General features: G+C 36.9%; 1 protein-coding gene across 1 annotated transcript; it reads left to right on the top strand.

The window, feature by feature from the left end:
* The first annotated feature begins 8,555 nt into the window (after positions 1–8,555).
* Positions 8,556–9,535, top strand: LOC111890058 (uncharacterized). The gene is made up of 2 exons (XM_052765008.1): positions 8,556–8,997; positions 9,072–9,535. Exons 1-2 carry the CDS (start codon positions 8,556–8,558, stop codon positions 9,533–9,535), a joined length of 906 nt encoding a protein of 301 aa, XP_052620968.1.
* The last annotated feature ends 2,817 nt before the right edge of the window (positions 9,536–12,352 follow it).

Below are 12,352 nucleotides of genomic sequence, written 5' to 3'. Positions count from 1 at the left end.
GATACCCATTGACCCCTTGTCGAGTTTTCCTACAACAACAGTTATCACACGAGCAAAAAGGCAGCTCCATTCGAGGCCCTCTATGACCGAAAGTGCAGATCCCCTCTGTGCTGGGATGTGGTGGGTGATACCCAGTTAGCTAAGGGAAGAGTTCCCGAAAGCACTCTCACAGGTCTGGAGATCATTCGAGAAACGACAGAGAAGATCGTTCAAATTCGTGAACGATTGAAAGCCTCTAGAGACCTATAGAAAAGCTACGCTGACAAGCGAAGGAAACCGTTGGAATTCCAGGTGGGCGACCGAGTTCTACTGAAGGTCTCACCCTGGAAGGGCTTGATACGCTTCAGAAAGCGTGGGAAGCTCAATCCAAGATACGTAGGGCCTTTCCATATCCTTGCCCGAATCGGCCCCGTAGCTTACAAACTCAATCTACCGCGTGAACTCAGTAACATACATCCTACCTTCCACGTCTCGAACTTGAAAAAGTGTTTGTCCGACGAGACTCTTGTTATTCCACTCAATGAGATCGAGATCAACTAGAGCCTCAACTTCGTGGAGGAACCAGTAGAGATCATGGACCGAGAGGTCAAGCAAACAAAGCAGAGCCGTATCCCGATAGTGAAGGTTCGCTGGAATGCCAAACGAGGACCTGAATTCACTTGGGAACGAGAGGATCAGATGAAACTAAAATATCCTCATCTTTTCGCTTAGTTATTTGTGACTTCTTATTTGCTTAAATTCTAATTTCGGGACGAAATTCCTTTTAACGGGGGGATGATGTGACAACCCGAAATTTCCATTCTGTACGAACTTTATCAAGTCAATAGAAGTTAGATCAGTCGCAGTAAATTTTCAGACTTTTCCGTATAAGTTTGAGTATTTCAGGGTTTACACTTAAGGAGATATCAGGAGAGTGGATGCACTAGGTGTTGGGTTTTGAGCATTCTAACACTCCTATGGTGTACATGCAACCCTATAAACCTTGCTTCTATGTTTTCTCTATAATATATGCAAATAAGAACTTTCCAAGGCTTTAATCCTAACTAGCATATTATGAAGTTCTTATACTACAAAGTACTAGTTAGATGACATACCTTTTGATGTAGCTTGATGTCTTCAAGCTTTAAAAGCTTAGCCCCAATAGTGTGGAAGCCTCAAATGGAATCACAAATCACCAAAACACCTTGGAAGACTTTAGAGAATATGGATACTTGGTTCTCTCTAGTGAAATTGGCTAGCCCTTCTTAGTGTACCACACTAGTGCCAATTTCACCAACCAAGGACATCTTTATATAGTGTGGAGGATTAGGGTTAAACCCTAATACCCATGACCTTTCATTTCCTAGGATCCATGGGTTAAACACTCCATGGACTATCCATGAAAGCTTAGCCCAACCTAAATGAACTTGGCCCATTCCATATATATAAGAGTCCATATTTAAGTAGTTCCTTTTGATCACTTAATTAATTATAAATTAATTCTTGATCAATACTAATTAAATAATATGATTCCATATTAATATATTAGAACTTATAACATATTAATATTAATCATAAACATACTATTCTCAAAAGATTATCCATATAAATTGTGTCGGTGAAGTGCAACCCAAATGGACCATGCCGGGTTGGGTCAAGTACATACCAAATATAGTTATGGACTAAGACATTAATCCAACAGTCTCCCACTTGGATAAGTCTAAAACTATTATTGCGTATGACTTCAAACCTAACTGGCAATCGTAGCTCCTAAAGCCGCTGTCGAACTCTGATCTTGTCAACGAACTTGTCCATTAGATAAGAGATCATATATTCCTCCATTCTAGATATCATATTGACTGAGACATGGATTATAATCATTCTCTCTGTCCATTTGTTGTTTCCTGATTTCCGATTTATGACGATTGACTAATTGAACAAATCAAATCAGTCCTGGTCCGTCCGAGCACTTCCATTTGTCGTTATCAAATCATCGAGGGGCCCACAGATATCGCTTTTATCCCGAAGGTAAAAGGAATGGATAAACTTCGACTCATATGGCTTGTTCTACTATTTGTTGAATCACACACAAAGGCAGGTTTTATAGCACCGAGTTACCAAATGCGTTTTCGTGCAATCAATGTACAACCAACTCATAGTAACAACTCATATCTCTAGGTTTGAAGAATATAAGATATTATCGTCTCATGATCACTCGTGATAAAATCCATGAAGTGATTCCAATGCGCGCGGGTTGAATCCAATACTCAGAACTTATGAGTACTCATGTGTGTTGTAGCCCTTTGTCCAACACCTTAGACCTCTACAAGCCAACCCATGACAGTCTTAATTCATATCTACTTCCAACATATGACCGACTGTGGATGGTTTGAATAACATAGTCATTCCGGAAGAATAACCTAGTTTATTCTGGAAGTCAAAACATGCAAAATGAAACACAAGAATAATTGAATCCAATATGGTATCAAAACCTATGAACATAAATAAAACACCTTTTATTTATCACCATATGATTACACATTATTCATTGTATACTGTTTCAGCTATCAACTTTATTTTTGAATTTAAAACAATAGTTGTCCCATGCTCCAAGCAGGTACACTATGTTTTCTAAACACTAGTCATGCCTCACACCAAGTATGCATACTATATTTGTCTATGATCTTTACTTTGTGAACTAGATCCATTGAACATAACTTCAATGATTCTCTTTTCACACTCCCAAATCCTTTATGCAAATACAAGAATTCCAAATTCATGTCATTTACTAAAATCTGTTGGATTCTAAACTTATATGCATTAATCCTCTTGTAATGATTATGCACAAAGTCAGAAGGACTTGACAACAATCATTACAGACCATTCCAAAGGAGATCAGCTCCTTGGGAACATCCTTCTTGCATTAAGTTTCCTAATCTTAAACAGATTGAAAATTCTAACTTTGAAACACTTCCAGATTCCATTTTGACTATCACTTCTAAACAAGAGTTGCCTCCTTCCAGATTATGTCAATATGGTCCTTCCAGAATTATCACTATACTTCCAACTGTCCTTGAGCAACCAATCTTTGGTAAACCTTAGATAGTCCTCGACAATTGTTTAATCCTTTTAGTCATATCCAGTTCTAAACCTTTTCCCTTCTTAATGCCCTAGGCATTTGGAAAATTTTAGAAAGGATGAATATAGCACATGTAATCGATCCTATATCCGAAGCATATGGAACACGATTCATGATGTCTCACATAAAGACTAAACCAGTCTTTTGCTATAATATGTCCATTTCAATTTGCCAAGTTCTCATAATTCAGATTATGAAAAAGGGATGCCGTAATCATAATCGAATTTTAGAACGCAAATAATGGACCCATATACAAAATTTCCTTATGTGGAGCCATTCCAACATGAAATTCATATATATTTCCTTGACTAAATGATTAAAACCTCACGATCTAAGCTTATAGATTTGAGATGAAGTATAATTTCCTCTCCCTTAATTATAGCAAAACAACTCTTTCCCAATTGAAACTTTTGTTTTCTATAATTAACATTGCTAACTGGCAATACTTATCATAATTATCATGCTCCCACTAACATGATGATTATTAGCATAACACTTATGCTCCCACTAGCTTTGACATGTACCCAGAAATTAGCAGACTTTCTTACCAAAGTTCAGATTTCTGATACTAGATTGTTTTGATAAGACGTTATCAAAATCATACACCTTCCCTTAGATAGCACACTTGTGTGTCTAAACAATTATGAAGAGGGATGCCGTAATCATAATGGTTAGACCTTTTTGCCACTTCTCACAAGTCCAGGTTAGTGTGCCGGTAAAACACACACGCTCCACTAACGACTTTGAGAATGCAAATATCACAATTGCTATCTAGCTAAAATCTACTTAGTGAAAGTGTTTCCTTACCATCATTTTCATGAATCGGAGAGAAACCTTATGACACTTAGATTTAATGGTGTATGTGTTCTTATCCATGTGAATTGTCAAAACCATAGTCACAAGGCAAGTATAATGACAATTCCAAACTCATATGGGCTGAACTCAATCTTAATTTCTTGCCACCTGGCAGCTCAAGGGCCTGCCATTGCTTCCAAGTTGTTGTGCAACAAATTGAGTACTCTAAGAACTCATATGCAAAGTCAACTTTAACTGGAATGGGCACAGAATATGTCAACACAATAGGTTATAAACCTAAAGTCGTGTGCTAGTGAAGAACTTCAGGTTTTATTCTTGATTAGTTCTTGAGACTTTCAAGACCTTTAAGGCTCCCACTATCCTCTTGGCCTATAAGACTCCCTTGTCAAACATCCAAGAGATAGTGCGGATTCGAATCAAGACAAACACTTCACATAATTGGCCTAAGTTGGTCTTTGTTTTATCCAAAACATCACAACTTACCAATTTTAAATGTACAAGAGTAGAAAACATTTACTGTTACATTTGACAAGTGTTTTAAACCTTCTTTAAGACATGTCACTCAAGTTACAATCTTGGAGTATGACTCTAAGACTTGTATTGGAACGAAGTATGACTCGTCTTATTGATTTAACCATTTCAACAATTCAAGATCCCTCTTCTTAGTCATAAGAATGCACTAAGATTTCCTTAGAGAACTAATTGTGCTATCGTTTCTTAATCATTAAGATGATCACAAAAACTGATACTAAAGTACTCTCCCATCTTTTCAGATTTGAGAAACTTTTATCCTTCTGCCTAATTTGATTCTTCTTATTCGCTCTGTCATACATTAGAATCTTTTCCAATGTCTCAGAGTTACACTTAAGCTTGTAAGTATAATCATGTTTACCGAGCTTTAGTAAACTATGATGAATTTTGTGGTGGACTTAATCAGTGCACAAGAATGTGTACTCGATCTCTTAGTTCTTTACTTGACTCACACATCCATGTGAACGAGTAATTAGTCTTAATTTTTCCAATACTTGAAAGTTCTCATTCATCATGCTATACAACTTGCATGATTCCAAGTTCCGGTCCAATTGAAACTTGGGTGATGAGAATCTTTCCTTATTTGGTAAATTTAGACATTACCACAAATGAAAGAATCAATTTCATATTTCCACTCTTGCTATTAATGGAATCATATAAGCAACAATTTTTCCTCAAATTCCATTGTAAGGATATTTTAAAATAAACAAAATCAAAAATTTTCTTTTATTTTAAAACTATGCGGAAAAACTTATCCTTACAATCCATATGAAAACTTGTTGTTATCTATTCCTAAGCAATATCTCATAACTCCTAAGAAGTAGCTCAAGAATCCGATCTTCAAACTATGCGATAGAAATCCATCTACGCCATCAGATTCAACATATTTTTTCTTTAAGTTTCTTCACTTTTCTTTGATGCTTAAAACATCACCACGTGACCCAGTCACATCATGTATCAGGAATCTCAGAATAGAAACTTAACAGAGTTAGATAGTGGACTTTACCTGAAGTAGAGTCAAACTTATTGACTTTAACATCCTTAGGTAAATTTGGCAGCTTCGCAACCAATGCCCCTTTCTTTGGCAATATTAACTTGTGGACCCTTTGATAATGGTACATGGGACTATCACAGACTTAGCTTTTCTGTTTACCATTTGGTCAACCGAGCTGACTATGGCCGATCCCTTTCCATTGGGAAGAGAATGCTTTCCTGGATTTCCTATGTCATTATTGTCAATGTCCATCAAGTTTTCAGTAAGTTGATCTTAACAAATAGATAAGATCATTAAGGGTCCTGTCATAGTCTGTTTCATAGGTGTCCCAAAGGAACTCACTATGTGACTTAGAAAGTAGTTGAGGCACCAAATTTCTCAACACTTTGACACCCAACTCTCTCGGCTTGTCAATATGTGACTACATCTCCAAGATGTGACCAGACCTAGACCTTGCCTTGCCAATAGGACTTGAGTGACCTTAAACTTTTCATGAACTTGTGGGTTGGGGAGAATAATCGGAGGAGGTGAAAGAAGTATGATTTCCATGGGACATCATCTTCATTTAGGAAAGCTTGTTTCAAGAGACTTGGGAAGATCATAAATGTCTAAACCAGACATCTTTTGGGAGATATTCAAGATAGTTGATCTTAAGCCCTTAATATGACACCCAATATGAATATTAAGGCTAGGACCCAAAAACTATTTTATAACTTAGAAGAGGTATGCCGTAATCCAAGCTATAAAATATTTGAAGGTAGGCGAATGGCGATTCACCAATTTCCACCAAGATAAACGAAATGTATTATTAGGTTTTAATTGGTTTTGAAACTCCTAGATCTTTGAGATTCATTGAACTTTTCAATGGCATGTTTCAATCTCGAGTGTGCCCTTCAGGTTTTGTGACTGGGATGCCGAGGATCACAAAACATGGTGTGAAGTGACCATGCAAAGTACATGGTACCCTTAAGTGTTTACCCCTCAATCGATGTGCCGGTTAACCACACACGCTCCATCGATACTATGATAAACGTTAAGTTACCCTTTGCCTACCTTGTTAAATACGAGTTAGTGTGCCGGTTAACCACACACGCTCCACTAACCGACTTAAACAAAGTGCAAAGTGTAATTTCATGGATTAGCACCTTATTCACATTTTCCTAAGTAACTAAGATTGGGTATTATTAAGAGTTTAGTTACTTAGTATTTATCATTAATACTTTTAATGAAGGAGAATTCTAGTCCTGTCAAACCCGTTCGGCTAACGACCCTCCACCAGTCAAGCAAGCAGTGGGTGAGAGTGGACACCCATTAAGTTGCCATTTTATAGGCAACTCATGAAATCGGCTAGCCCTTATTTTTACACACTCTAGTATGATACTAGTCACATATTTTGTCTAGAATAAGATCTTTATATAGTGTTACAATTATGGTAAACCCTAATTGTCATGACTTTCCATTTCCTTGGATCCATGGGTTCAAATACACCATGGAGCATCCATGGACCATCCTATGGGTTTTAGCCCAACTTGATTATCCATGGAGCATTAGCCCACTATACAAGTATGGATGATTTACACAATCAACCCATATATTTAATTAGTCTTCTTTTGATCACTTAATTAATCCTAGATTAATTCTTGATCAATACTAATTAAATAATCTTATTATTCTTATTATTAATATACTAGAACTTATAATATATTAATAACCATAAGTGTCTTATTTTTCTCATTATAGTCTATCCAAGTGCATGATGCCATGCAACCCAAATGGACCATGCTGGGTCGGGTCAAGTCTTACCAATTATAGTTATGGACTTAGACATTAATCCAACAATATTCTTATACTATTTCTTGTTACATTTGGGTTTAGGGGCATCCGAAAGCTACTTCTTTGAGAACAATTCCACTGCCTTTTCCAGATCTTTGTGCACGTCTTTTTGATGGATATAGGGCAACTGGTAATTTTAGGAGTTACTCAACCCAATCATCATCAGTAGCTGGCGCATCTTCCTGTCGTGTTCCACCACATCAGATCACCGCCACCCCTTTTGATGCAATAGATGATGATGGTGTTGCCACTTCCCATCATGAGCCACCACCTTCTGCTGCTTCACCTCCTGTAGGTTCACCTTCTGCTGGTTCACCTTCTGCTGCTTCACCATATAATACTACACCATCCGGTAACCCCAACAAAAGGGCTAAACCCTCAACTCTGGTAGCTCCTAGTGCCTCACCGTCTGCTTCTTCACCTGATGGAACTTCTATTACTACTGACGATTTAGCATTTGAAATGAAGAAAGCTCTACAAAGTTTGACTAAAGGGTATACAATTCCTCAATGTTTAGAGAAGTTAGAGGTCCTTCAATTAGGCCCTACAGATCCTTTACACTTTGTCGCATATCATATTTTTGGAGGAACGATGAACATGAGAGAGATGTGGATTCATTAGCCCGATGTTCCCGAGATATTATGAGGGTGGCTTGAGATGACGGGTACCAGTTTAAGAGTTTTGAAGGATGGAAAGATTGTCCGATGATTTTCTAGTGTTGAAACTATTTGTTATGTCTTTTTGCTTTGTTGTAACTACTTTGTTAAATGTTTTTGCCTTTGTTGGAACTATTTTGTTAGGTCTTTTTGCCCTTGTTGGAACTATTTTTTGTTATTTTGCTACTTGGAAATGGTTTATGTAATGTTATTTTGGTACTTGAAATATGATTAATGGAATGTTTATTTGATACTTGAAATATGGTTTATGTAATGTTTTTTTGCTACTTGAAATATGGTTTATGTAATGTTTTTTAAAGTTCTACTATGTTGATTTTAGGTTCATATGGATCACGATTAAAATTTACTTCTCGTAATTCTTATGTACCTATACATTCGTTATTTTTGGAAGAAGGGTGTGAAACGATTGCAGGGTAATGATTCGGAAATGACGGGACATGAATACACATTGGAGTTATTACACCATAATCGTTTACAATGTGTTGAAGTATTACGCATGTCCCGTGAATCTTTTGTAAGACTATGCACTCATTTTAGAGCAAATTACTCATTAAAGGACAACAAACATGTATCGGTTGAGTAAAAGATGGCTATGTTTTTGATGATGAATGGCCATAATCAACGTTACATGATTATCACGCAGAGGTTTCAACACTCGAAGCAAACAATTCATAAATTTTTTTATGAAGTGTTGGAAAAAATGATGCTTTTCGAACAAGATGTTATAGTACCAACATCTTTTAATCCGAATCCAAACATTCCAGGACAAAATAGGAGGCTACGAAGGGTTTTCAAAGGACCAGTTAGTGCACTTGATGACACTTTGATACATGTTGTCCCTGCTAAGAAACAAGACTTATATAGAAGTAGGGGAAAGGGAGATTGCTACCAAAACGTATTGGCAATTTGTGACTTCAATATGATTTTTACATTTGTTGTGACCGGGTGGGAAGGGGTAGCGCATGACTCTAGAATATTATCAGAAGCAGTGGCCGATCCACAAGCATCATTCCAGTTTCCACCACCAGGTAAGTTTTTGGTTTTTTTTTTAAATATTTTTATCTTAATTTGAAAATTGATTAATGTTTTGCATTTTTTTCAGACAAATATTTTCTTTGTGATGCCGCGTATGCACACACTCAAGGATTTATGGCCCCTTATGGTAATGTGAGGTATTGGCTTGGAGATTTTTGTCAAAGACGTGCATTGACCAATAAAGAAAAATTTAACCATGGACATGCAAAACTTCGGAATGTCATTGAGCGTGATTTTGGTGTTTTGAAAGCACGCTTCCCTATATTAAAGAGGATGGCACCATTCCCGTTCGTGACACAAAGAAACATTGCCATGGCATGTTTCGTGCTTCATAATTATATAAGGAAAGAAGGATTGAGTGATGAGTATTTTGCACGATACGATGAACCCAATGTCCCGTTTCGAAATAACAATGGTGCCATTGATGATGATGAAGACGGGATTCCAACACATGGTACTGCAGCAGACCGTGAATATATGAATCAGTTACGGGATGAAATTGCTGATCAGTTGATGCACAATATAGATTGAATTGCTTTAAATGAAATTGTTATTGTAAAACAATTTTTTTTTATTGTATGACCAATTTTGTTGCATGAATTTTATTTTCAATGTTATAAGACTATTATTATTAAAATTTTGGTGTTGAAAAATCATTTTAAGTTTGTAAAATAATTTTATTTAAAATTCAGTTTATTTCAGCAGCCTGCAGACGTTAAAAAACAAACAGTCTTCTTATTGCAAACTGCAGACGTTTGGTCCACCTCTTCTGCTGCAGAGGCTTGCAGATGTGGTCCGCAGACTGCATACATTTTGGCTTCAGAAAAACAAACAACACCTAATTAATAGTCTAGCTATTATTAATATTATATAAGCGTTAAACAATACTTATATAACCCATAATAGTAGCCCAAGTACCTATTATAAGTTCCTAATAACGTTACTATAATTAAATAACAGTTATATTAAAAATAACGTAGGCATAGATCACTTACAACGGGTTTTATAGAAAACCGGGATTTTCTTGGAGCAGTGTTCCCAAGCCGAAAAGCTCTTCTTCTCGGAGCCGTTGAGCACTCCGGGGCTTCTGCCTTGTGCAAGGGAGGTTCCCTAGGCTTTTCGGGGTGTTTCGGGGCTAGAGAGAGGATCTAGAGAGAGAGTAAAGAGAAGAAATAATGGGAAAGGTGTGAAGAAAATGAGGGTGGGAGAGGTTCTATTTATAGGGTGAAATATGGCAGAACTTGATGCCACATGTCACCATCTGGTGGCAAGACTTGGGGAGAAAGCAATGGCCAAGATTGTGCCACGTCACCCATTTTCGCACAGTACACTTCCGACTTCTAAAATCCGTAACATTCACATAAAAGATCCGCTTTTGACATCCTTTATATGCACGCGTAGGTAAAAATGAGATCTACAACTTTCATTTCGACTCTGTCGGCTAATTCTCGACCGATATTAAATTTAATAGTACGATGAGATTATACTGTTAAATGTCCGCATAAAATTCATAACTTCTACATACGAACTCCGTTTTCGTCTGTATTTTTTCCGTTGAGTTCCTATTAATGAGATATTCAACTCTCATTTAGGTCATATAAGCCAAAATCCACTCGAAGTAAAATTTGAATTTCGGACCGTGCACTGCTATGTCAAATCTTAGAAAATTCATAACTTCCTCATACGAAGTCAGATTTGAGCGTTGTTTTTTTGTATGTTCTCGGTTTAACATATACTACAAATTTTTTTAGATAACTAAGTCTAGAAAGTCCCCTATCGTAAATTCACTTTTTACGTGTCCCGGTGCCGTGTCGGTTTTGCCGTAAAACTTCGACGGACCATAACTTCTTCGTTATAACTCGGATTCGACGTTCTTTATATGTACGAAACCCTTGTAACATATACTAAAACTTGATTAAGATTAATCCTTCTAAATAATCTTCCATTAAAAACTCATTTTTGACGCTCATTGTCTCTAAATTGACTAGCCCGGATCTGTGGGCGTTACAAAAAGAGACTAATTAAATATACAGGGATTGATTTAGTAAATCAATGATTCTTATAGTGTGGGCCAATGATCCATGGTTATTTAGGATGGCCTAAACCAACATGGATAGTCCATGGAAGTTTAACCCATGGAGCCTAAGTAATATGAAGAGTCATGGTGGATTATGGTTTGCATGGGTGTAACCCTAGCACTTGTCACACTATAAAAGGAACTCCCTAGAGCTAAAATCGGTTGCCAATGCATTCTTGTAGAATGTGAACTGATTTTGTGCTAAACACCTTATTCTCTCAAGCCTCCTTTTGCACTTGGTGTTTGTGACACATTAAAATCATCACATTTGAGGTGCTAAAGCTTTTCAAGGCAAAGAACTACAAGTCCTATTAAGAGGTAAGTTATCTAACTAGTTATTTTGTTCAATTGTCAAATTATATGCTAGTTAGGATGCATGCTTTGGAAAGTCAAATTGCGTGTATAATTTGAGAAAACGTAGATCCAAAGCATCTAGGGTTGGATGTGCACCATACGGTTGTTAGAGTGCTCAAAACCCTTCAATGGTATCAGAGCCTAGGATTGTTTTCTGTTATACTTGATGCTTATTAATTTTCCAAGTTCAAAAAATCGATTTTCTGGCCTCTGACTTTTGAACTCGCCGAGTCCATTGGCTGACTCGACGAGTCCACTTAGTATATGGCGCTATAAGGTTATTGCCTGTAAAATGGAGGTTTAATGGGTGTCCACTCTCACCCACCACTTCCTTGACTGGTGGAGGGTCGTTAGCCGAATGGGTAGGATGGGACATTAATTCTGGTTAAAAGTATAATGATAACTATAAAGTAACTAAATGCTTTATTAAATTCCCAATCATAATTAATTTAGGGAAAATGTGAAATCGATGCTAATCTATGAAATTGCACTTTGCACCTTGCCAAGTCATTAATGGAGCGTGTGTGATTAACCGACACATTAACTTGGACTAGTAAGGGTGGCAAAGGGTAGCTTGATGTTTGTCATAGATCAATGGAGCATGTGTGGTTAACCGACACATTGATTAGGTGATAAATGAAATCGAGTGTACCAAGCCCATTTGCATGGTTATTCACACCTTTTTGGTGATCCTCGATATCTCAGTTATAAACTTGAAGGGCATAATCGATATTTAAACATGCCATTGAAAAGTTCAATGAATCTCAAAGGAATCTAGGAATTTCAATTCAATTAAAACTTAATAATAAATTTCATTTTTCATGGTGGAAATTGATAAATCGTCATTTACCTACCTTCAAAGATTTTGCAATTGGATTACGACATCCCTCTTCCAATTTGAAAAATATTGTGTTGGT

The sequence above is a fragment of the Lactuca sativa genome, chromosome 6, assembly GCF_002870075.4.
Source record: "Lactuca sativa cultivar Salinas chromosome 6, Lsat_Salinas_v11, whole genome shotgun sequence".
NCBI lineage: Eukaryota > Viridiplantae > Streptophyta > Magnoliopsida > Asterales > Asteraceae > Lactuca > Lactuca sativa.
The sequence above is the reverse complement of the archived record's forward strand: the minus strand, read 5'-3'. Positions and strand labels throughout refer to the sequence as shown.

Coding starts and splice junctions, on each gene's coding strand:
- LOC111890058 (XM_052765008.1), top strand. CDS start 8,556: ATGGCTATGTTTTTGATGATGAATGGCCATAATCAACGTTACATGATT. Junction 8,998..9,071: donor ATTCCAGTTTCCACCACCAG/GTAAGTTTTTGG, acceptor CATTTTTTTCAG/ACAAATATTTTCTTTGTGAT.